The sequence below is a fragment of the Cygnus atratus genome, chromosome 1 (assembly GCF_013377495.2).
Source record: "Cygnus atratus isolate AKBS03 ecotype Queensland, Australia chromosome 1, CAtr_DNAZoo_HiC_assembly, whole genome shotgun sequence".
NCBI lineage: Eukaryota > Metazoa > Chordata > Aves > Anseriformes > Anatidae > Cygnus > Cygnus atratus.
The window spans coordinates 111,600,854-111,626,967 of NC_066362.1; the positions used below are offsets into that span (position 1 = coordinate 111,600,854).

The window sequence follows — 26,114 nt, forward strand, 5'->3', positions numbered from 1 at the left end:
ACAGGCAGTAAATTATACCCATCAGCTGGCAGACTGGCAACTACTGCCAAAGCACAGGTGTTTACCTGAGCTGGGGGTGTAGGCTGGGAGTATGTGTAAAGACTTGTGCCTAGGCAATCTATCCTGAACAGCTGACAACTTGTAGTGGTGCACAAAAGTGCCTTCTAAAACAAAGCCCCTGTGGGTGCTGCCTCACAGCATCTGTAGGGAATGACCTAGAACTCAAATTTGGAGATGAGGAACACCTACAACATTACCAGTGCTGGCTGTGCTGCAAGTCGTTGTGGGAAAAGTTTTCAGTTAGCAGTGCTTGCATCTTGGATTCGTTTTACCAGCTACTATGTCATCACTGTGCAAACAGAGCAAAAGCAAGCAATGCCGAGTTGATGGTAATTTTTTTTTTTTTTGGGTAGAGACGGCAGGGATGGGCTGCTGAGGCCTCTCTGACTGGGGTGGGGCTGTAGGCAGGTAGTCTGAGTTTGTGAAAATACACGTCAATTAAGAGTGAGGTATGAATTCCCCTTCTGTTTTAAGAGGAGGTTAAAGATGTATGTAAATGATGAGGAAGAGGTTAGGCACTGTTGAAGAAAAGAGCAGGGGACGTGGGATTTCCAGCATATTTTGGAGACAATATGGACTTGGTGTACAAGGGTATACAGCAAGATGTTGGGGTGCTGGGATCCTAGTTATCTCATTAAAGTTTTTTAGTCTGGAGATCTGTCTTCTTTCCTGCATCCTCATCACCTTGAGCCACGGCTGTGAGGAAAGGAGAGATGTGCCACCTTGTGAGCATAAGAAGGGCCAGGCCAAGAGGGCTTCAAAACCCAGGGCAGAAACTCAGCACAAGGTCTCTCTTTAGAGCCAGCTCTGTGCTGTATTTCTGGGATGTTCTTAAGTGCGTGTGTGGGATTAGGTGGTACCCTTGAGGCATGTTTTTATGCTGTGGAGTACAGAAATCTTTCTCAAGCCAGCCGAACCATGGTGTGAGGCTCTTCCCACGTGCCTCTTCTGGGGCTGTGGGTGTTTGTTGACTGGCAGCACGGTCAGGGCTGGAAGCTGGTGTCTGGCAACCCTCCATTGGGGTCACCTCCATTGGCCATGCTATTTTACCTCAGCCTTGCTGTCCCTCAGGCACCTACGCACAACCCACAGCAGGCCATGTGCTGCATCGAGAAAAAAAAAAAAAAAAAAAAAGGACAAAAAAAAGCGCTAACATTCATTGGGAGTGATCCCAACTCCGTGGGCATGAGGACACCTCAACTCAAGGGCAAGGAGTTTCCCGTGAGGAACACCGCGGCCACGCCGCCGATGTCAGAAGGTTCTGGAAGGGCACCTGGGGGACCCACCCGCGGGCACCCCTCCCCGTGCCCCCACCCGTGAGCGTGTGGCCGCGGCCGCCCGGCCGTGGGCTGCGAGGCATCGCCGTGTGGTCCCGGGTGCCGAGAGCGGGGAGAAGGGGGCGGTCACAGTGGAAATTTCCACTCCCTGCAGCACCAGCAGCGGCGGCAAGGAGGAAGGCGGGCGGAAGCCCGCAGCCGCCGCAGGGGGGAGGCGCGGCTCGGGGGCCCCCCTTCGCCGGCGTCCCCCCGCGTCCCTCCGCCCCGCTGGGGGCCGGGGCAGCCCGCGGGCAGGAGGAGGAGAGGGAGGAGGCGGGCGGGCGGCAGCGGCCCCCCGGGCGGGAGTGTGCGGGACCGCGGAGGCGGCGCCATCGGCGGGTAGGGGGCGGTGCGGTGGAGCCTGCGCAGCTGCCGGCGCCCTTTAAGCCGCGCCGCCCGCCCGCCCGCCCCGGTGTCTGTGCAGCCTGGGAGCCGCGCGGGCAGGAGCCGCCGCCGGGGACGCGCCTTCCTCTTCCTCCTCCTCCTCCTCATCTTTCCCCCCTTCTCCGGCACCGCCGCCCCCTTCCTCCCCGCTCACCCTCCGCATCCTTCCTCCTCCTCCCGCTGCCGCCGCCAGCCCTGCGATGCCCCGCTATGAACTGGCTTTGATCCTGAAAGCCATGCAACGGGTGAGTGAGGGAGGGGAGGCGGGAGGGAGGGAGCTAGCGGCGCCCGGCGGCCCCCCGGCACCTTACGGCCCCCCGGGGGGCTCCTCGCGTCCCCCCCCTTGTCGCCCTGCCCCGGCCCCTTTCCCCGGGGCGCCCCCCCGGCCCTTCTCCTCCCCCCGTATTTTGAAGCGGAGTTGCGCAGCGTGCCTCAGCCTCCCGCGTGCGCCTCTCTCTGCTCTCTCCACCCCTTTTTTATCTTTTTTATTTTTCTCTTATTTCCCCCCAGAAGAGTTGGTAGCCGTGCACCTAGCAGCATAGCCCCCACAGGTCTCAAGCCCGAGCACTAGGGTCTTAACCCCCTGTATCCCCCCCCAATACCCCTCCCCAGCCCCATTGACCCTCGCCCACCCCTCAGCCTTCCCCTTGGGGTGCCATGGGGTGCTGTAGGGTGCCCAGCTGGTGGCCTCCCCAGCGGGCCTGGCCTCGCCTCAGCAAAGGCAACACTGCGGGCATCCCCTTGGTGCGGGCAGGAAGCTGCCAGCCCCGTGCCCCTCCGGCCCTTGGAAGCCTCAAGACATCATTTTTTAAAATAGTTATTATTTTTTTTTTTAGCGTAGTTAGTTTATTTAACGTGCTTATTTTCCGTTGGTAACACCAGTTGAGCCCCGCTGATAGGGCTGGCCGTATCGCCCCTCCGAAGGGCTGCTGGCTGCCGCTGCCTTTGGCGACGCGGCGATAAGCTGGGGTGCGAGGGAGCGGGGTGATGCGATGCTCTTCCTCGGGCAGGAGCTGGGCCAGGGGTGTGCGTGTGGATCCGAGCGTAAATATTAATCAAATGGAAGCATCTCTGTCTAGGTAGGACCCTATTTTTTTATTTTTTATTTTTTTTGGAAAACAATAGCTGGTGCTGGTCCTTCGCCAGTCCTTCTGCAGCCTTTTGTTTATCTGCCGCCTTCCCGCTTAATATGCGGTGCTGGTGTGGGAATGTAGCAGCACTTCTGCCAGCCTGCAGCCCTTCTGATCTCACCTGGTGTGAACATGCTTGCTCCTGCGTTTAACCTTTGTTTACATGAACACCTCTATCCGCAGTAGCGTATCAGGAAGCTAAATAGCGTTGCTCTGTTTCTTCCGTAGTTATGGGAGCACGTCTTCATGCCTTACGTGTGCTACATATACTAGTACATTTCCATTCATTTTACATGTAGCATCCACATGTCAGGGTTGGCTTTTTTTTTTTTTAACTTGGCTTAACTGCAGAAGCTGTAGTAGACTTCTCAGGTGAGTCCCCTAGTGGAGAAATACGGCAACTGGAGCAAATCTGGTGGCATCGCTGCACCACCTCATGGAGCAGCATTCAGCCTGACAAAACGCGCTTCTCTCAGGCTTGTGTCACAGGGTGACTTCCATCCCCGTCCCCCCAGTCCGCGTGTAAACTGTAGGTAAGGTGACGAGATGCTTTCTGTATACATGCTGCTCATGTGGGAGATGCACTGTGCTGTGCAGACCCTCTAAATGCAGAACAGGGCAGAAGGCATAGCTAATCCGACGTACTGAGACACCAATAAACTGACTGCTCTGAAAGAATGCCACGGTGTGCTATGCTGGTGAAAAGCATCTTTAATTCCAAGTGTTTGAGCACCGAGATGCAGGGATAAGCTTTTAGTTGTAAAATGCTTCTAAAGTGCCATTGATGCACTCAGGATTTAACATCTGCAACCTTTTACTCTTTGACTCTCTAGTATACTCTTTCCTAGTAGTAGATGTATCTTAATGTGTCCTTTGTGGCGGTGGTAATACACTAAGTTTTGGTTCAGGAATACTGCTGTTTCTAATCTACTTTTGTCATAGTTCTAAAGTCTAGGGAGTTAATCTCTACATGCTGTTTTTTTAAAAGTATCTTACTACCGTTGCCTTTCCTGAGTAATGAAAACACTTGAAGAAAATTTCTGTACGGGTTATATGCTACGCAGTGTTGCTGCATCCTGACAAATGATCCTAATGATCCTATAACAACGCACAATCTGAAGCATAATGCTAACTTTAATTAGTCAAAATACAGAGACCTGAATTCAGTCTGAAGTTACACAGTGACTACATACTTCTCTCCTGTAGAAGCTGGAGTTATCCTATGCAGTCCTGAATAAATTACGTTGCTTCTTAACGCTAGTGCTCTCCGATACAACGACCCCAGGCAGATGTTCACCATGCTAGCGTGTCGGTCCCTCTGTGCTGTGGCTGCAAGCTCTAATACCTCCTTCAGTCTGAGACTGGAGCGAGTGCTGGCTCTTCTCTTGGTGTCTGCGGTATTCTTCCTCATCTGACAGCTCCCCTGCCCTGCAAAAAAATAAGCCCCTGCAGCCTGTCTTTCTTACGCTTTTAGCACTGTTGTTAACTCCTGCGGGCTCCCTGGCAGCTTGAGTGCAAACCTTAGCAGAGCTACAGTCTGGTAGGCTTTCACAGCTCTTTCTTCGGAGGCAAACATCGTGATTCTATGGGGTTTCCCCCGCCCACAATTGTTTTTAATAGTTGCCTTGGCATTTTCATAGATCTAGGCAGAATAAACTCCCCCCCCCAGATTGTTTTTGTTGCTTTAAACTCCCTTGCTCCCTCGTACTACCTGTGTCTGAGGCGGGTTCAAGTCATTCTTCTCTTGCACGTGGCTTCTGCTGGGACTGGCGGAGTCTGTTGTGCTGCAGCAAGTCTCCTCTGTATCCAGCTAGCCTCAGTGTGGTTGCAGGGCCCTCTGCTAGGACATTGTGACCCTGCAGTCCCACCTGATGCTCCCATGTCCATTTCTTGGCAGATTTCCTCAGTCTCTTCAGCTTTCCTTTTGTTGCCGTAAAAAATGCAGTACCCAAAAGCCTGGGGGGCGAGGGGAAAAACTTACACTTTTCAAACTTTGTCACTGGTTGTCTGCATATACTTATCTCAAAAGGTGATGACTTTATTCTGAAGTCAAAGCTGAGCAACCATTCTCTGCCCATTTTGTAGGTAGTGTATGATCAGGTATTTAACTTTTACTACAAGTCTCACTTGTAGATTGCTCGTGCACAGAGTTCTCAGTCAGCAAAGACCCTGCTCTGACTCTCAAGAAAAACCTAAATAATAAAAATCCCTAAAAGCACCCCCCAATTTAAGTAACTTAAAAAGAGCAAAACCCCACAGCATTTCTTTGTGGCTTCACTGTCTTTGAGAAGCAGCTGCAGTGGGAGATCTGGATTGTATTGCTGTGTGTTTGAGTACGAGGAGGAGATGCTTTTGGAAGAAGAAGGATGTGAGGCCAGTGAAGTGAAATAATTGTAACTTATGGTAGAAATAATGAATTTTGCCTGTGTCTGTGGCTTTTTTCACTCAAAATGCTGGTGACAAATAGCATGATGAGCTTGGAGAGGTTGATGGCAGGCTTGTTACTGGTTATCAGCAGCACACAGGCGTGTGTAAAGACACACTGCCAACCTTCCAGAGCCAAAGTCAAAGACTGCAGTTGTGGGGAGGGTAGGGACACGAAGTGAGGACATAGCTGTTCATGCTCCAAACTTCACTCTCTGTAGCCAGAGATGATTTTCTAATTATTTCTAACTTTCTCCCAGGAGAGCAGCTTTCAGCGGGGGGGTTCTGGTGGGACGGGACCGCCAGCAGGAAGGGGCAGTGACCTGCCAGCAAATTTGCAGGAGCTCTCCCTTTGGGGAATGGGTTGTTTTCCAGGCAGGCTTCCTCTTGCTGCCCTCCTGATCCTGCCGAAACTCCCTTGGGAGCCTGGGGAAGGAAGGAAGGAAGGGAAAGGGAAGGAAGAGCTGGAAATGGCCTCCTCGTGCTCTGCTGCTGTTGAGCAGCCTGATAGCCAGGTGGCAATACAAGGCGCCCTGCTCAGAGCCCCGACCACCAGGGACCACGGGGCAGAGTGGGCAGGGACCCCCGTGCTTCTCTCACTGCTGCTCAGCTCATGGAGTTTGGGTGCCTGTCCTCGGCCAGACAGCACTGCAACTGCAGCTGAAGTGTCTGGGCAGTTTGAAGACTCTCCTTATAGAAGAGTATCTCACTGAAAGTAAGAAAGCGTGTCAAGATTTTATGAGCAGTGTGGTCTTCACCTGCAGAAAAGGGGAAATCCACAGTACGTACCGTAGTCTGATCGCCTTGTTTCAGCAAAGCCCTGGGCTGGGGGACCCTCCGTGCCCTTCTCTAACACAACGGTGAATCTGGACTCTCAGTCTGGCTAGTGGGTTCACACAGTGTGACTCGTTTTCAGCACCTGTTTGTTGCCTTCTGAGCAGGTTGCTTTGTTTCAGAAATGCCCTACCTGCCCTGGAGATTGTTCAGCTATTTTAGGAGAGCCAAAGTAATGGGCAGTAGTGTTGCTTGACTGTTACACTTAGTTGCTGTGTAGGCGGCAGCAGCAATTGGGCTTTTGATTTCTGCTAGGAGGAGGGTGGGGGAAGCGAAGAGGGCAGTAAGCAGGCAGGTACTGTTTTTATTTTCCTGCGTCTTTGGTGAGCCTATCTGTTCTTGCAGCTGAATTACGAGTGCAGTCTTCCCTGCACATTCTTCCTCCCCTTCCTGCACTTGGTTGGGAAGGACTTGTGTACTGGGGGAGGTGCTGGAAAGAAGACCAAATAGTTGGAACCAAAAGAAGATTGGAAAGCCACAGGGTCTGCAGTTGACTGTCCTGTAGCAGTCAACCTTTTGTTTCCTGCCCTTAGCGTTTCTGTCAGAATTGCTGGAGTTGACCTGTTGGGAGAATGATACCCTCTTGGCTGACGTTTGCTGTTTCTCTATCTTAAGACCCAAGAATAGCCTGTCTTTTAAGTTTCTGCCAAGTGTGGGATATGTGCCTGGCTTGGATATGGGGGAGGTAGAGGATTATTCTCTTCTACGACGTAGTTTAAACCTTTTTATAGCAGATAGTTGTTAGCAAGATGAATTTGGCAAAGTTGTTCAAAGCGAGTACTAAGCTGATGGCAGGAATAAGATAGCCAAGAGCCTCTTGGTTCAGACAGGCTTCTTCAGTGACTGAACGCGTGTACTGGGATGCCCAGCTTAACTCTGCACTTCTCGTTCCCTCAGCTTTTAAGCCACGAGCCTGAGTGTTGAGGCAGGACGGTGGGCAGGACCTTGTGCCTGTGCTGGGACAGACAGACTTCTGTGGGATTTGGCTAGCTGCTCTTCAGCAGGCAGAAATGGGGGCTTAAACCTTAAGATAAGCATTCCCCTCTTTGCCCCTGCTACGTATTCAGCGCTATGCTGTTCTCTCTTGGCTATGCATCTCTCTTCATTTGCTCACTGTGTGTGTGTATGGATAAACATACACACAGTGCATGTGATCAGGGAGATGCTTGTAAAATGAATGAAGGAGAACCTGTTGTGTTGATAAAATCATGTCATTGCGCTTTGTTGTTGTAAAAACCCTCAAGAGTGACTCTTTAAAAGATGTCCATTATATCAGTTAGACTTACCTGCTGAATTAACTCAAGTCTGAATGTATGTATACACTTGTTTTCTTCTGTATATTCTGTAACGATGAAAGTTCTTGCTGTCTTACAAATTCTTTCAGGAGCTGATTTCTCAACGTCCCTTGTTCCAGAGCTGTAATGCTGGCAGTTTCCACCAGAAACTTGCTTTGGGGGTTGTTGTCTATTGATCAAGTCACTTGTCTTGTTTTTTGTCAGGCTCCAACCAGAGCAGGTTGTCAATTTTTTGAGCCGCAGCTGCTCAGAGCTCCTTTGCTACAAATCTCTGGTAGTGTAAATGTTGGTTATGTGGAAACAGTTGTCTGATGGTGCTGCTTGTGTCAGCCTCTGTGCTGCTTAACTGAGAGCATAAAGAACCACCAGGTTATTCCCTTCAAAGCTGCCTGCCTGCTGGACCAGCAGGGCGGTCTCTGGTGTGCATCCTGCAGAAGAGGGAAGAATGAGGCGAAAGGGGGATTCAATGAGGGGGAGGACCAATGGGTGAGGTATACCTAGTCATGTAGAAGTGGGACAGAAAAAATGAGAAGTAAAAATTCAGAAAGCAAAGCAAGGTTTTTGCAAGCTAAGGACCTGTACTGTGGGAACGCCAGTTCAAATACTGGCGCTGGAAATGAGATTACAGAAATGCCTTGCTCCTGGTGCGGAGAGGGAACAGAAACAAGCATGGGGCAGCAGATGGCGTAGAGTGTCATGAACCCTGGAAATGTGAATGGGAGGAACTACACAAGAATTGCTGTTCTGCTATTTCTTGCCTTTTTTTTTTATTTAATAAATTTGTCCTGGTTTGCCCTCTTACAAGCCAGTCTTTGTGCTTCAGTTACACAAACATTTAAGGAATAATAAGTAAAAGCAGAGGTATATGCAGAGCATGGATGGAGGAGGGGGAATGTGTTCAATGAAGCTTTTGTGTTGAGACTATTTTAAAAGAAATTGGGTAGCTTTCACTGTAGGTAATTACAAAGAATAGTACTAGTTGTTCTTTAATCAAGATAACTTCATTTATGCCTCGTTTTGGTGTCTTGAAATGCCTTAGAAGGATCAGAAATCTAGCAAGACCATCAGCAGACTAAGAAGCTCAGTGGAAGGCCTCAAACTTGAATTCTAGGATTATATATGCCCAAGAAACTTCAGTCTCACTTATCAATTAAACTTGTGATGCTTCATGTTGTTGGAAAGATGGTGGGCAACCGTAAATGCGATAGGGTTATGGCAAAGTCCTGAATAAGCTTAATGAGTATGTGTTTTGTGTGTTTCTTTTTAGTCTGGGAAATTCTGGTAAGAATTGCTTCCTCTTCTGCCCAGTTGCATGGTGACTCTCACTTCCAGTGCTCCTTTTTCTTTCTTCAAGTAGATTCTGAAGTCCCTACTCTCCTAGTCAAAATCCTCTTCAAATGGGGTGAACCAACATGTTTTCCTATTTGAGTTACGTGAGTTATTTTAGTTACTGGTGAGTGCTGGTAACCACCAACTGGATTGCATCTTTGTGCCTTGCAGCTAAAGAAAAAGATCATCTTGAGTAGTGGTAGGGAGATAAATTTGCTTTCTGGTGGTGTGCTTTTTATAGGATGGTAACATCTGTCCTACGGCCTTTATTATATGGTCCCAAGTCCTCTGTGGAAGTCAAATACTTGCATCCATTCTCTTGTTTTTGGTCTTAATCACTATCTACTTCATTAAACTAATTTATCCACAGATAAGTAGCGCTCACCAGTGAAAATGTTGGCGCTTCTGAATGTCGATAGGCCACCACAAGAAGGAATTTGAGTCTTCAGGCTCAGGGTTCCTCAACAGCTGCCAACATAGTATATCAGCTGACATCTTTACAAACTTACCTGGCATGGCAAATTCTGCCTGATGCCAGAACCTTCTCCCTTTTGCTGTCTTCTGGAGGAGGCATCCCTTCCCACCCCGGTAAAAATGGCTTGCTTTCCCTGTTTGCCCTATTGTGCTCTTTACCTAGTTACTGTTGACCATATGCATTCTCTGTACCCTCCTTCCTCTTTTGCTTCCAGTTCCTGTGTAGGAGGAAGAAGGTCATGTGTCTATCTGGAGTTGCAAAGGAAAGCATGGTTTCCTTGCTGAGGGAAGGAGCTGCCTGCTCATAGTGACAACCCATCTGTGGGCATCTGAGCCTCGTGTCCATCTGCTGGAGTTTCGGTGAAGGCATGAATGATTCTGCTAATTTGCCAGAGAAGAGCAGTCCAGTCCCTCAGCGGTGCTGAGCAGCTGTACTTTCTACTCTCTTCAGGAACTGATAATATTTGTCACCTGTGTAAACGTCAGCCAGTTCTTTGATCCGATAAGCAGAAGAGGAAGTCCCTACCTACGTGTTTTCATTAAACTAGTAGTCAGTTTAACTTAAGCCGATGGACTAGTCTTCCTTAAGACCTAAGTTAGCGGACTACGGTATGCCTAGGTAGGCATGGAGCAGATGGTCTGTCTTTCTGGTAGCCCTCTATTTTAATAAAAAGGAAATTTCTCTCTCCTTTCTTCTGTCCTTGCCTTCCTCCCTTTAGGTGTGTGGAGTTTTGAGGGGAACGGTAGAAACAAATAATCTGTTACTCCTGGCACAGTGCTGGGGATTTATGAGGAAAGAAGCCATCCAAATGTGGAAGCCACAGGCAGTGGCATGAAGTGGCTTGCTGAGGCACTGCTAGTGATGTAGGTTTCAGAAAATAAACCATCTTCCTCTTGCTTTGTCATCCTTTAGTAGCCTTGTAGCTTCTGTTGTGCTTGGAAGTGCTGCATAAGCACTACAGTAAAGCTGCATCCTCTTCTACTCAGTTTTTTTTTCCCCTTAATTTGTGACTTGGGGGGGGAACTGAAGAGTTATATGTTTTTAAGGACAGGAGGTTGGGAGATAAATATATATTTATTTTTAAATAATAAAAAAAACTTGGTCTACTGTGTTAATGCTGTCAGTCACACTGGGCTTCAGCTGGCCTCGTGATACTCCAGTTACTACTTCTGTAAGAGACCACAGTAGCATTTCATTCCTGACAGGCAAGCGCAGCACGCCTCTCTGTAGAGAGATGCATTTCTCTGTTTCTTCTGCTGAACTGTGTGCTGTGAGGTTACTTACTTCTCTCGTGTTTCCTTCAGCAGTCCTTTAGAAAAGAATGTATTATGGAGCAAGCTTCTTTTTCTGATGCTGCTGTAAAATGATGAAGAACAGCATTGGAGTGATTCCTGAGACCCCAGACATAAAAGCACATTGCATGTTTGTAGTAACTCCTTTGAGTGGCCGACGGATTTGAACTTTGCACCTGGAATCAGACTTTTATGGTGGCAGTGATTTACACAGGTGCTACAGAGAGGCACCTGTGTTCTCCAAGGCAGCAGAAGTGTTAACCGTAGGCTCTGCAGCCCCGAACTGGAACTATGTGGCAAACAGGCTGAGCCAGGCAGCTGCTGATTCGGATAACCGTAAGGCCGTACTCCTCCACTCCAGCACGTTGAGCTGCTGGAAATGATGTTGCAGACTTTAACTCATTTATTAGATGCTACAGGTCCGCTGCTGCCTCTGAGTTTGCCTGCTTCCTATGATGTACTGTGTCTATCTTGGGTGTGATCTTGCCTGGCCCGTCTGACCCAGTTCCTCATTTTTGAGGGCAAGTCCTGAAACTCAGTTCCTGGATGTTTAGGGTTGTGTTGAGCAGCCCCTGCTTTCTCAAGGGCATGTGCTACATTAAGAATAAGTTGATACGTATCAATTTTTGATGAAGAACATTTTGTTCTCATTTTTTTTTTTGTATTGTAGAGTGTTGTAATAAATGGAATAGAGGTTTTCCTTTTTTATTTATTTTTTTCCCTGGGAGATAGGCTGCCTCAGACAATCTTGTGTTTACTATGGAGCACTGAACAGGTAGGAACTTACTTGCGTTTCTGTAGCAGGTAGCCTGCAGCCTGAAAAGGACAGACAACACGCTCGAGGGGTTGAATGTTGTGCAGGCCTTCTCAAGGTGTGAAATCGTGGAGAAATCAGGTGTTGAGCCTGGCAATCTGGGTATGTTCCGCTTATGCAGGTGAGTTGTTCAATGGGTAAAATGCTGCTAGAATGAGTTACCATACCCCTGGTTAAAAAGGTGGGAATGGAGAAATGCTATTTCAAAGGAAGACCCTCAAAACTACTCTGTAGTCTATGAACAAAGTATATACTTCATTCACTAACAAGTGAGAGTGGAGGCTACTGTGTGTGATACGTGGCCATCTGTATCCTCAAATTAACCCTTACAGCTTTGGTCACTAGGACTGCAAGAGGAAAGGGAAATAAACTGGGAAGCTTCCCATCTGCAAAGAAGAGAAATAGACTAAGTACAAACCAAATGGTTGCTTCAGGGATAGAGCAGTTCGATTCTGGCATATTTAAAGGCCCATTTTATTAGAAAAGCACTGTGGAGAAAGTTTTCCTTTAAAGCAATCATATGAATTTCTCCTAAAAATCCCACCCTCAGTCTGCTTCGCATTATCTAGTATCTCTTGAGGGAATTGAGACTTTTCTTTTCTTATAGCATGGGCTGCCTGTTGGAGAGACATGAGCATTGTTTCACCAGAGTTGTAGCCTTCTATCTTCACACAAGAGGGAAAAACATTGTTTTGCGTCTTTGATACGATCCAGCCAGAAAACAGCTCTAGGGAAAAAATTCACAGTCCTTGGCAGCAATGTTGTCTTTCTGTCTCTCTTTTTTTTTTTTTTTTTTCTGTCAGTACCACAATGTATGCTGCTCTAATAACTTGAGATTAAACTCGCATGGGGCGTCTCAAAAGTCCTTCTCAAGACTTGAGGTCATAACTTGCTGAAAGTTCAGAGGGACGAGTCTCATTTTCGTAATAAAAAAAAGTTCCAGGGTTATTTTAGAATTAGGTCTAATAAGAAACTGGTACAAGAGGCTACTTTAGTACAGTAATTTAGTGACAGTGCAGCAAATTTGTAGCGGCTACTGAAAACTTTCCACCTTCCTCCTAGAGCAAGCTGAACCCTGCAGATTTCAGATGTTGATTACAAAGGTGATGGTACAAAGCCTCTGTAGACTGCTTGTTTAAAATGCATGATTTGGCTGTGCCTTCCAGTGGAAAATACTCAGGAAACTTCACGTATTGTTTATTTTGGTTAGAACTAGCCCGTAGTAGTTTGGCAAGTATCCTAATTGAGAAACGTCACAATTTATTCAAGGGCAGCTGCATCTTCCACTTACGCATTTTTCAGAGGGATTGAATGTGCTTGTGATAGCCATACTGTGAGCTGGGTACCTCTTCTATCAGGTACATATAGTTTCATTGAATATTTTCATGATTTATATATGTCACAATATAGTATAGTTTTGCAAGGTCATTGATTAACCTACAGGGAAAATGTTGAGAAGTGAACTAAAGTTCAAGTCCAACATTTTTTTGGTAACAGAGCAGAACAGTAGAAGAGGGAGAGTATAACTTACTATTTCTTTAGCTTGCCCATTATTCTGACTCTGTGTAGTAGTTTTTCTTCTTTTCCACCATGTCTCAGTTATATCTCTTCTTCCACTTCCCTTAAAATACTTGCATCGTTGGCATAAATGTTAGAATGTGGTTGCACTTGAAAACTTAGGGGAATATAGCAAAAGAAGCAACGCTGTTAGTGTTACCTGAAAGTGCTTAAGAGCAAGAATAGCGTGCAACACTTGCATCTGATGGCACCATACGATCTGAAGTGTCTAGAATTTTATGTTGGGTTAAACTAAACCGTGGAGTAGACCACTTAACTTCTGCTGCAATTGTGGGTGGGGATAAATATGAATTCTTCTATGGAAGAATTTAAAATACATCTGTGGCTTGAGGCTTATGAGCACGATAAATTTAGCACACTACTGTAATCAGTCCATTTTGTGCCATGTCTCCGTAGTCTCTCATTATTGGCTATAGCTCCCGCAGAATGAATATCTGTATTCTCATGTGGGTTTGTGGTGGTGGTGGGGAACCCTTATTATCTTGTTCTGATTCTGAGCTACTGTTGAAAACCAGCCAGCTCATACAAGTAACATGATTGTGAATTTCTCCTTAAGGCTGAAGTTGTGGTTTGCTGTAAGCTTTTTTTAAAATGCATCTGCCTTAATGAGAAGTGCGCATTCCTGTGTCAGCACCTTTGCTGCCATCAGTAAGGCATGAAGTAAGGCAGAGGGTGTGTGCACGCATGTTTTTCAACCTTAACTACCGCTTATTATGGTCTATTTGAGAACGTGCAATGTTTTTATGTACTTTTAACAAAATAAATATACTACAGGGGTGCTGAACAGGAAACTGCCCACATACTGCTATGTTATCTAGGTGTTTGTATTAATCAGAGATAAATTAAAGGGGAAATAAGAGCTTCAGTGATTCTGCAAGTGAGATGGAAGGGGGAGTATCTTAAACTGATGCTTGTAGGACTTAGAAGGGTGATAGACCTTATAGTTAGAACAGCAGCTGGTGATTTGTGTACCTACCTTTGTCTGTGTGTGGGAAAGAGGAATGGGGTCAGACCCTGTTCTTAATAAGCTTGAATACCAAGGCTGTGCCTATTAGGTAATGGGAGCAGAAAAACCTTATGTTCAGCCCTTAGTAAACCCATTAAATGGTTTTGGGTGGGCACAGGTAAATGATGTTTTCCAATGTAGAAATAGGAGATAGAAGCATCCTTTCTCCATGGGAGAGACAGGAATCATAGTGCATCTCTTTAATCCCCTCATCCTTTTCCACCTTCTTTGTGATTTGCCAGCAAACCATTTTATTCCCTTCCCGCCACTTTGAGTGCTGCAGTCCTGGTTGTTTAAATGAGTTCCTGTGTTCACTGACATGCTTTGGTGGAATGAGGTATGACTGGCGGGGTTCAGGAATAGAACAGCAGGGTATGCTTGGCTTCCAAACTTTCTGCCCCTGAGGTTGGTTAGTGGGATCCTCTTCATGCCTGGGTGCAAAGGGGTGGTGCTGGGAACAGCACTTCCTGGCATCCTAACAACTGGAAGCTGCCAAAATCCATCTGGTTCTTCCTCCTGGTGCTTAGAGTGCTCCCAGAGGATCCCAAAACCACGTGGGTGCAGGTATCAAAAGGCATTTGGAAGACAGAAATACCCTAAAGCTGGATGTCAGGCATAGTTTTGCTTTTGTCATCTGGCTGAATGGGACTTTCTTCACTCTGTGTGTGTGTGTGGATGTGTGTGTGTGTGTGGTATGCATGAAGAGCTTTCAGAATAAAACGTAGCCCTGTTATGATAACCTGTACCCCAGACAGGTGCAAACTTGCTTAAATCCTGCAGAATAACCTCGATTCTCCAGGGGATCTTAATGCTGTCAAAAAACAACATACATTTATGTCCTCACTTTGATGCTAGTTCTAGCAGCCAACTGGTGTCTCAAGCGCATGCATGTGACATCAGGATCTATCAGGATTTGTGGGGTGCAGTGCTAGAGAAATGCAGGAAATGACGAGCCAGGTTAAAGTTCCTTTGTGTTTTCTCTTTTTCCTAAGATTGTCTGCAAGGGGAAGGCCTTTTAAGTGACTTGAAATAGACTCGAGAGACTGTAAAATAATGAAATAATAAAAATGCATTTGTGTTTCTTGCCTTGTTCTGGGGAATTTGGGTCACTTAATAGTCCGGAATTGCCGCGCCTCTTAAGGTACTTGTTAAAGTTGACTTATAAAAGGAATTACTTCTTAGTTTTACAAGTATTTAATTTATGTGTATTATGGATTGCATAAATGCAGCAGGAAATATAAGGGGGAAAATCTGTGGTGTTCAGTGATTGTTTTGCTAGACTTCAAATTTTTTCTCATTACTTCATGAAATTCTTCTCTAATTCAATCTTTGTCTTTTGTCTTTGCTGCCTTGCAGGGTTGGTACAGTAGGCCTCACTAAACTTAGCTGCAACTAAGAATTTCTCCTACATCAACTGAGTTAAGGCTGATGCTCTTGTGGAATGTGGATTAAAAGTGCGTGCTAAGTTCCAAATTTCCATTTGAGAAGCGGAGAAAGTAAATGTACCACAACCACCAGCATCAGGACAGCAAACCAAGGGACAAAGAATTTGATCCGCAGTGTTGATATATGTTAACTGGTTCACGTGTTGCTTAAGAGACGTTTGCTGGGGGGCGAGAAGTGGACGTCAGCTGTGCGAAGTCATTTTGTTTACAAAAATGAGGGCTTCTTTGGAAACAGCAGACATTGCCATTGTGGCTCTGTACTTCGTGCTTGTAATGTGCATAGGTTTTTTTGCCATGTGGAAATACAATCGAAGCACCGTAAGTGGCTACTTCTTGGCAGGGCGTTCTATGACCTGGGTAGCTATCGGTGCATCTTTGTTTGTGAGCAATATTGGAAGTGAACATTTCATTGGGCTCGCAGGATCTGGAGCGGCAAGTGGATTTGCAGTAGGTGCATGGGAATTCAACGCCTTAATGCTTTTGCAGCTTTTAGGATGGGTCTTCGTCCCCGTCTACATCCGGTCAGGAGTGTACACCATGCCTGAATACTTGTCCAAGCGTTTTGGAGGGCATAGAATTCAAATCTATTTTGCAGCGTTGTCTCTAATTCTTTATATCTTCACCAAACTTTCAGTTGACTTGTATTCAGGGGCACTTTTTATTCAAGAATCGCTAGGTTGGAACCTCTATTTGTCAGTAATCCTCCTTATTGGAATGACTGCGCTGTTGACTGTGACTGGAGGTCTTGTGGCTGTCATCTACACAGACACCCTTCAAGCTCTGCTTATGATTATCGGTGCCCTCACACTTATGATCTTAAGTATTCTGGAGGTTGGTGGGTTTGAAGAAGTTAAAAGAAGGTACATGTTAGCATCACCAAATATTACGTCTATCTTGTTAACCTACAACATTTCCACTACTGATTCCTGCAATGTGGACCCAAAGCCTGACGCTCTTAAAATGTTGCGCGAGCCAACAGATGAAGATATTCCCTGGCCTGGATTTCTGTTGGGACAGACCCCAGCTTCTGTCTGGTACTGGTGTGCTGACCAAGTCATAGTTCAGAGAGTTTTAGCTGCAAAAAACATTGCTCATGCCAAAGGATCCACTCTGATGGCAGGCTTCTTAAAGTTGCTGCCAATGTTTATTATAGTTGTCCCAGGGATGATTTCACGAATACTGTTTGCAGATGATATCGCCTGCATTAATCCAGAACACTGCTTTCAAGTCTGCGGGAGCAGAGCTGGATGCTCTAACATTGCCTACCCACGGTTGGTGATGAAACTTGTACCAGTTGGTCTGCGGGGACTGATGATGGCTGTGATGATTGCTGCACTGATGAGTGACTTGGACTCTATATTCAACAGTGCCAGCACCATATTCACGCTTGATGTCTACAAACTCATTCGGAAGAGCGCGACGTCTAGAGAACTGATGATTGTAGGAAGAGTCTTTGTGGCGTTCATGGTAGTTATAAGCATTGCCTGGGTCCCAATAATCGTAGAAATGCAAGGCGGTCAGATGTACCTTTATATTCAAGAGGTAGCAGACTATCTGACCCCACCGGTGGCTGCTCTGTTTCTTATGGGTATATTTTGGAAGCGTTGCAATGAACAGGGGGCGTTTTATGGTGGAATGGCTGGGTTTGTCCTCGGCGCGATACGGTTGGTACTGGCGTTTATCTATCGCGCTCCAGAGTGTAACCAGCCAGATACTAGGCCAAGCTTTATCAAAAACATCCATTACATGTATGTCGCTACAGCTCTGTTCTGGATCACTGGGATTGTGACCTTTATAGTAAGCCTGCTTACGCCTCCGCCTACAAAGGAACAGGTTCGGACAACCACTTTCTGGGCTGTGAGAAACAGGAATGTAAAAGAGAATACTGCGAAGGGGGAGCTGTACAAAGTGCAAGAAAAGAACATCTTGAGGTGCAATGAAAACGCTAATCATATCATTCCAAATGGCAAATCTGAAGAAAACATTAAAAATATTAAGCCTGAGGATATCAATCTTCTGGTCACTTGCAGAGATGACAGCAACCCAGTGATTTCTGTAAGTCACTCTGAAGTCGAGACACCAGTTGATTGCTATTCGAACGGACAAGCAGCTTTGATGGGTGAGAAAAAGCGCGAGGAAGAAACTGATGATAGAGAGAGACATTTGAAATTCATAGATTGGTTCTGTGGCTTTAAAAGTAAAAACATGAACAAGAGAGCTGTTCGGGAGATCGAGGAAGAGACTGTTTGTTTACAAATGCTGGAAGAGACTCCAAAAGTTAAGCTATTACTAAATACTGGACTGGTCTGTGTCTGTTCGCTTGGAATATTCATGTTTGTCTATTTCTCTTTGTGAGTGAATAGTGAACTTTTAAGGGTATGGCTAAACATACAGAAGTTGATACAGGTCTCTGGAGATTTTTTTTATTTTTTTTCCAAATAACATAACTGCAACCCAGGCATTGTTTACGCTATAATTGTAAAATCAACTCAACTTTAGCCTATTTAGAGACCATTTGAGACATGTTGTCCTATCTCTGCTGAAGGCAGAATGTGTTGTGTGGTGTCTCCCTTTTCCCCTTTGTCTTTTTTCTTATCTTTTGTTTTCCCCATTTGCAGTATTAACCTTTTCTTTTTCCATGAATACATGTATAAATATACCAAAGGCAGGCAGGTGGCTGTGTTTGAAGTCAGGCAGCTCTAGAGTTCAGTCAACATGAAGGTGAAGATAACAAGTAATCATTTACCTATGTGTAACATCTGAAACGATTAAAGCTGTGTTGAAAGATTTTAAATGTAAGGCTGTGATACACATTATTGTATAGTTGTTCTTTGTAACGGAACTGTGTTACCTTGGCCAACTTAATACATATGAATTTTGCTCAATGCTTCTAGTTATTTCAGTTTCTCAGTTCTCTTATGGCAACAACAGGATGATATTTTCCTCATCTTGTAGTATTTAAAATGTGATACCTGTCAATAGCTTTCTGTCATTTTTCCCTGTAAGGAAATGTTTGTCCTTTTTTAAATTCACTATTAATTCCATTACTGAAAAATTGGTATATTTAAAAACAAAAACACCCTGGAGATAAACTGTCAATGGGGGGAGGAGGAAAGGAACTATCTTTATCAGACATTTGTAGTATGTCGAAAGAATATATATTCAACCTTGTCTGTCCCCAAACCTTTAGCCTTGTATTATCATTGACATAATTAGGGTTAGCCTATTTGTAGAGAAAAGCCTACACATAGGTTCTGCCATGTGGGAGAAAGGGAAATGTGAGGCTTGCATGTCTTCAGTTTGGTAAACACACCAAAAAATGACTCTCTTCCTCTGTGATGTATGTCTAAAAGGAGATATTCCGCAGCCCTACTGCTGCTGAGTCTGTAAAGGGACAAAAAGAAGTGGGAAGGGAGGAGGAGGTTGGGGGAAGAGGTGGAAGGGGTCCTTATTTTCCAGAGTCCTTTTACCTAATGCCTTCCCCCACTTCTCCTTTCGCTCCCAGACCTTTTTTAAGGAATGAGTCACGAGGGATTCTGTGTCAGGAGATGAGGAGCAACTGCAGTAGTAATCTGTGCCGGCATTTGAGGACTCCTCAAAAAAACAACAACCCAAAAACCTGAGCCTTTTCCTGGGCAGTCACAGGTGGCTAGTAGGTGTTGAGGCAGTCAGGGTCTCTCCTCCCAGAGGACGGTGACGAAGTCCTCCAGTTCTGTGGGGTATGCGTGCTGGCGAGTCAATGGGGTCCAGCAGACCAAAAGGCAGCAGAGTGGGGGTTTTGTCCGCTGCACCCCCAGTAAAACAGGAGGACCTGTCCCCAGCCCAGGTGCTTTTGCCCTTACTGGAAACTGTCTCAGCGATCAGCTTGGTAGCCATTGCGTAGCCAGGCCACGGCCTGGTTACGTGCGTAGTCACAGACTGGACGGAGTTGGGGCTTGGTGTCAGGCCCTGAGGCCTGCTGACAGAGTGTGGCTGCACTCCCTTCGAGCTCCCTTGCCCCACAGAACTGCCTCCAAAATTAATTCCTGCAGCTGTCTTTGCTCCTGAGCTTGTCTGGGGAATTGTATGGGAGACCAGTAACCGGCCAGGCCAAAAACAGCCCAAGGGACCATGCCAACTGTGTAATGGTGTAGATTCAAGAGTCCAGAAATGTCTCCTTGGCACAGTCTAATTTAATAATGTAAACTTAAGAAAAAGTTCTGTAGAGATGAAATTTGAGTTAATCTTGCCTTTGACTGCTGGAGAAAGTTTGCTTTCCATTACAGTGGTCCCATAAGCTGCAGGCTGTCTAAATAGCTTATAGTAGTATGATGAATATAATGCATATTTTCAGGTAAACTGATCAGTGTCTAGTTTTGTGGGGGATTTTCCGTTTTGTTTTGAAATCAGTCGAATCCCATTAGTTCTGAGACTCTAATTGGAGGATGAGATATCTGACTTCTGTCCACTTTTAGTTGTTGCCACTGGAAAGTAGAATAACTGGAAATGCGGTAATAAGCGTCAGAGCTGTGTTGGAATATATGGAGGAGAGGAGAGTTACCATACCTGAGTCTTGATGTTAAAACCAGTGTGACAAGATGCATTTTCTTAGTTTGTGTGGCTGCCTTCATTCAGAAAAAAATAAAATAAAATCCTTTTTAGTAGTACTAGGTAAAGTCCTAGTATGTGAAGTGTTAATGGAATCTCAATTCATGAGTGGGGGGAACTGGGAAGGATGATATTATGTGTAAAGTAAGATACAAAACATAATTAATTGCTTCTGTGCAGGATAGTCTAGAACGAAACTTTACTGATCATAGTGGAGTGAAAGATAAATTTAAAGGGTAGGGATAAGTGTCAGATCAGCAATATCTCCTTGAAAACTGTAGGATCTAGAATGTAAGATTTGGCACAGGGAAAGAGACTCACGTGCCAGGCACTGTCCCTTACCAACTCGGCATGTTTTTCCATCAGTGGCTGGTACTTGGGTTTTCCAGACCAGTCCTCTTGGCTCTAGTACTAACAAATGCATTGTCACCTAACCTGTGAAGTCAGGTTAGCTCAGGGACCCTGTTGCTTCATCCTTGCTTATTTTTCCAGGGTGCCTTACATGGTTATGAAGCTGAAGGCATGGCTTTTATTGCCACCTGAATAGTGGTTTGATTATAATGTCTTTTCCCTGGTTGTTTTTCCGCATTTCTTCCCCCAGGCCATTTGCTGTTTAAACAGATCTCTGTTTAAATAGTTAATGCATAGGATGCATGTATCCAGGGCAGTATTAACTACAATCAAATCTATGATGAAATTGATTCTTTGACCATCATATGGAGTCACAATCCTTCCCAAATGTACAGTGCAACATTTGACTGTTGAATCTGAGATACTCTGCATTCCAGTTAATATATTCTTTCTTTTGCTAACCTAACAAGTTGCTGAATTAATCACAGTGATAATTGGCAGTCAGTCAGAATCTTTAAGAAGTAATACTTTGCATCCCCCACCTTTCAAACTGTTATTGTGAAGAAGCTTTTAAGCAAATTGTTTCTCCAGTGTTTTTTTCTCTTACTTGAAAACATTTCTATGCTACTCTCTGCCTAACGTCGGCCTCTTCAATTGTGTTCTGTTTCTGTGTCTTAGAGGTCATAAAACTTGCTGATATTCTTCGCTGCATGTAACCACTTAATGAAAACCCTTTATCCAAAAAAATAAAAATAATAATAAAAAAAAAAGGCTTCAAGCAAACTGTTGGTGAGCAAATACCTCACCTTGAGTTATGAACTACAGTGTAAGAAGCTGCTTGAGGGTTTTTTATAGCGTAAACATGCCTTTGCTAATTTTCTGGTCATGACCTACCTAGAACCCCGGTTAATATGTTTTGGTTTGAGCACCAACTTTTCAGTCTGGTAAAACCACAGAGTGTCTCCCATAATGGACAATCGGTTCCATAAATTTTAATGACTGGCCTCCTCCGAGGTGTGACTGGCTAGCTGTGCAGGGGTAGAGCCAGGAGGACACTTGGCTTCTGTGTCTGCAGTGAGGGGTTTATTTATTGCCTTGAACTTAGAATGACAGTCTTGAAAAAGTTGTTCTGGAATGACACCTTTTTTGTTGTTATTCCCCTTAACTTATTTTTCTGTTAAGATATTTGAATCTTCTCCCAGAAATTTGTTAGAAGCCTTTTATTTAAATAAGAAGAAATAAAGTCAAAAAAAGAAGGCTTCGTGAGCACTTAATAGTACATTCTGGGAGACTGTTCTTATTTAATTTTTTTTTAAATGAATGATTTGAAGCTATTCTCTGCCAAAGGTTTTTTTTTTTAAACTGTTGTTTTGTTTTTGTTTTTCCTGTTAGCTTTTGCTAATACCTGAAAGGAAATGGTGAGAGTTTTGTAAGAAATTAAAATGGCCTTCAGTATACCCGTTGTATTTTTTTACTTCTCCAAATCTGTGTTTCCCTTTTCACCCTTATCCCAGAAGGGCCAGCATGAGACTTCTGATGCAAGTCATGAAAGTACTGTAACTGAGTAGTGGAAAGGATTTCCCACAAGGTTACAGCGAAGTGGGCAGAGCCATCAAAGGATCTCTGCATGAACACTTAAAGCAGAAGATGCTTACAACTTTAAAACATACAGCTTTATTTTTTTTATATATATATTTTTTTAAATCCTAAGATAAAGGAGGTGTTGGGAGATGCTCCCTTTCAGAGAACAGGATACATGGAAGAAGTTGGAGTTTGTAAGCTCTAACTCTTTTGAGGAAATCTTTGGATTTAGCATGTATAGCAAAGCAAAAATACTCATCTGTTAATTTGGTATTCTGTATGTTCTGTGCCCTTAAATGTAATTGTTTTGAAAATAAAACTAACCTTGTTACGTGATGTTAAAAAGCAAACTTGTGTGCAATGTTTTAATTTTTTTTAAGAAAATGTTTGTATATAATTAAATGGTTTAATGTGCTTTAATTGGCCTAAGGTAAAGAGTAGTCCTAGAATGTAAACATATATAATTAGGATTTCTGATTTCACTGTGAGATCTCTGAACTCTCTTGTTTTGCAAAGTGGTTTGTTTTGTTTACAAAACACTTCCTATGATTTCTTTTATGGTGTTGGTTCAAAGGCATTTGCTTCACTTCTGTTCTAATATTGAATTCATGGTATAGTGACATCTGGTGACACTTAGCATTATCAGTTTCACTGTGTAAAGTCAGACACTTTGAGCAAAAATGGTAATGATATGACAATTCTCTGTGTCTATGAATACACGTTTTTAAATGAGGTGGTTATAAAAATAGTTGCTGTGCAAAATGTTAGTAGTCTTCTTCAAGAAGAAAGCAAATTTTCTAATATCACTAGAGCAGTCTCTTCATTCATCTTATTTTTGAAGCACAGTGTCAAAGTGATGCTGCTTTACCTTGTATCTCTGATATAATGTTTTTTTAAATATCTGTGAAGTATTTTTTTTGTTGCTGTTGTATTTTTCTGCAGATTTTATATAAAATACCAGTTAATGAACTGCCTTTTTTTTAAACTATTCAACTAAAATACATTTCAGACCAAAACCAAATGATATCATATAGCATTTGAAACCTGCCTTTTTTCCTTGTCCATTTTTTTCTTTTTTTTTTTTCTGTTTTGTTTGAAATAAGCCAAATGGGCATGTAGATAAGATCGCTATAATGGATCCAGGTCTCTCTTTTGGTAAAGTGTTATTTAAAGGTCTATTAAGATCTTATAAGACAATATACTGAAAAAATTATTGTAGTAGGAATATAGTTTTAGAAGTGTTAATGAGATTAATACAGCTTAATTATACTTGTAAGTTGCTACTGTCCATAATGACAAGCTTTTTGTCATAGAAACGATGTATGATAAATTAATTTTGGTCTAGTGTATAGAATTATCATATTGCTATAAATCTTTGAAGTAAATCTGATGCAAATTTTCATAGTTAGCATTGCTGGCCCTGTGTATACTGTTCTTTGTATACTGTATGCATATTATTTTGCCTACTGCATTAGTCTTCAAACTAAAACTCTTGTTAGAGAGTATTTGGATACTTCAGACTGTGTTTCTTGCAGTTTACATTCCTTTACCATGGCATTTTGTCCTGTCTAAAAGTATTGTATGGAAATGTTTAAAACTTCTGTACAAAGTTTCAATAAAAATAGAGGAAAAACCAGAATAGATACTTGTGAAGCTGTTTTGGAGAACCTGTACATAATTGTGTCTCACAGATTCTTGCCTGTGATAAGCCTTCCATCTCTATGTAAGAATACCTCCCCTGTTGCTGAAAGGCAAACCTCTTGAAGCAGGGCACAGGCATTTGTTTGGAGGAGTAAAACAGAGAACAACCACAACAAAACCCAAGTCCTTTAAAACTTCAGCAAGATCTTAAGGATCCAAAATATGGTCGCAGAATTTGGCTGCAAAATTTAAGGCCAACTCATGCAAAACAAATCGGGGTGAGCCCTAATTTAGCAGCTCAGTCTTGCTGGACATAGTGTAAAACCACCTTTTTTTTTTTCCTCCTATAGGCCACCTGTTGCTGCATTAAGCAGTTCTTGAATGGGACAGGCACCTTTATTCTTGGTACTAGAGTATACTTAAATACCGGCAGTTGTGCCGCCACTGTCCCTATGGGACAACAGCAGCCTGTATGCCTTGGTGGCTTTCTTCTGCTTTACTTCTGACAGTGATCTAGAATCAATCCTGGTGCCTGAGCCCTCCAAGGAGCCTGTGCTGATGGTTATGCTCTGAGAACGATGAGCATGATGTTGTTTACTGCCTGAGAGGAAGCAGTTACAGCTTGCAAGAGTCAGTGCTTAGATCTTTGCCTTGGGGCTTGGAGGGATATCTGCTCATGATTTGTACTTGAAAAAGATTAAAATATCGACACAGTTCTGGAAGAGGAGACCAGATGCGGGTCTTCCACTTCTCTCCCAGTCCTCCATAAAGACATATTTGAGCTAATAGCCATGGAAAGCGTGGTGTGAATCATGTTTTCATTGGCCAGGGGAGAAAGTTCAGGAAGAAGGGGGGCAGGCCTGGTGATTAAACACCTGTGGAATGGTGTCCAAGATCTTAGAGCATGGGAAAAATTAAGGACACCAAACACATATCTTCAGCTGTGCAATAAGTGTTGCATCCATCAAAATTATTCTTGACATTCTCTTTTGCTGCTGTGTTTTAAAAGAAAAGTGGAAGCTTGGTTGTTGTTTGGTAAAGGAATGAGTCTGAAACATAACTGGAGAGGAAGGCTTGGGCTCAGAATGAAAAATAAGTAGAGCGTCTTGCCTGCAGACTTAGTGTGGATTTGTGATTTCTGTAAGGGAGTGGAACCCTCACGTTTTTATTAGTTAGCTGTTAATTAATTGGTTATCTAATTAGCTTATTAGGTGATTATTCAGTGAGCAGCTTTCCATTTCATTGATTTTAAAGGAGGTTCAAGAAGCCTTTGTCACCAGCTGGTTCTATTTGTGTTAATTAGCAATCACTCTCTCAACCCTCAATTTATGGATACTTGAGACCTTAATACTACTTTGGGCGTGGAGTCCTGGCCCAGGCAAGTTGTGGGCACGTTTTGCAAATGCTGCAGCAGCATTTATTTTGAGGGTGCACTGGAAAAACTCAAGGAGATGGTGGTAATAAGTACTCTTTGCCTATTGGCGCTAAAGTGAATTCTCCCTCCTTGGATGTGGTTGCCCTAGTTTGCGCTATGTGTGCGTTGTGCCAGGAAAGTCAGCGAGGCAGAAAGTTTGAATTCTGTGCTTTTTTTCCGCTTGCCTGCCTAGTAAGCGCATTTAATCAGGGTGTAATTTGCAATTTGTTTTTTTGATGTTTTTTTGAGGAGTATGTAGACTGATAGGGATAAGGTGATGCTTTGATTTCATGGCTGTCATGCTTATAACCCCTGAGCTAGTCAATTATTTTTAATGCTTACCTAAACCATGGAACTAGTTTTGTAAATCAGCTTTGAATATCTCTATATACGTATGTGTGTGTATATAAATATACATGTTGTGCATAGGAGAATTTCACCAAGAAATCACCAAGGTTTCAGTTTCGCTTACGCGCACCAGCTGGTTGAAACTGTGATTTCCGCCCTGTGTGCTATTCTGGTTCAGAGTCAAGGACGATTAATTTTCTGCAAAAGCAGGAGGATTTTAAACCTACGGCCGTGGTTCCACACACTCTCTGTAAAGATTATTACTTATTTAGTGTTTTTCTTAGTCCTGACACTTGTTATATAGCACTAAGGATGACTATGATGGGTATAACAGCTAAATATTAGGAATCGGATCTCCTGTTCTAGTTCTTTAAGTCTAGTCTTTAACATTTCTTTCGTTTAAGGACTTAGACTAGTCTGGTGCTAACGGTACACCCTCAGTCTAGAGTGTTTGGGGCTTCATGGGAATATGTCCCAAGACTTGATGGCTACAATGGATGCTTTGGACAGTTGCATGTAACTCTCCAAGGACTGGGCTCTTGTTGGAGCTCTAAGGCTGGAAGCCTTTGACTGGGAAATGTTGAAATTAACCGTCTGTGGCCTTTGCAGCTGTGACTCTCTCCCAAACTGGTGTTTGTCTTCTGGAAGGTGTGCAGTGCCAGCCTCCTTCGCTGCTGCGCACGTTTCCCCCAATTACAGAAGTGTGAAAGCTGACTTGAAAAATACCTAGTGTGCTGAAAGCGTCCAGTGCAATTACACTGAAAGAATCCCTGCGGGTTTTGAGCTGCCTGCGCGTGTGCTGTGTCAGAC

General features: G+C 44.1%; 2 protein-coding genes across 4 annotated transcripts in view; both read left to right on the top strand.

Annotated features, from left to right (window-relative positions):
- The first annotated feature begins 1,859 nt into the window (after positions 1-1,859).
- MRPS6 (mitochondrial ribosomal protein S6) overlaps positions 1,860-26,114 on the top strand; it is a 46,308-nt gene continuing 22,053 nt past the window's right edge. The window contains exon 1 of one of the 3 annotated variants that reach the window (XM_035545862.2): positions 1,860-2,005. Coding sequence is in view for 2 of the 3 variants with exons in the window: in XM_035545863.2 (XP_035401756.1) it covers positions 1,961-2,005 (45 nt within the window). In the remaining variant the exon portion in view is untranslated. Of the gene's footprint in view, positions 2,006-11,341; positions 11,475-26,114 lie in introns of those variants that run through there. The other 2 variants (XM_035545863.2, XM_035545864.1) reach the window with 2 other exon arrangements.
- Positions 12,506-23,540, top strand: SLC5A3 (solute carrier family 5 member 3). The gene is made up of 2 exons (XM_035545860.2): positions 12,506-12,711; positions 15,294-23,540. Exon 2 carries the CDS (start codon positions 15,596-15,598, stop codon positions 17,735-17,737), a length of 2,142 nt encoding a protein of 713 aa, XP_035401753.1. The 5' UTR covers positions 12,506-12,711; positions 15,294-15,595; the 3' UTR covers positions 17,738-23,540.

Coding starts and splice junctions, on each gene's coding strand:
- SLC5A3 (XM_035545860.2), top strand. CDS start 15,596: ATGAGGGCTTCTTTGGAAACAGCAGACATTGCCATTGTGGCTCTGTAC.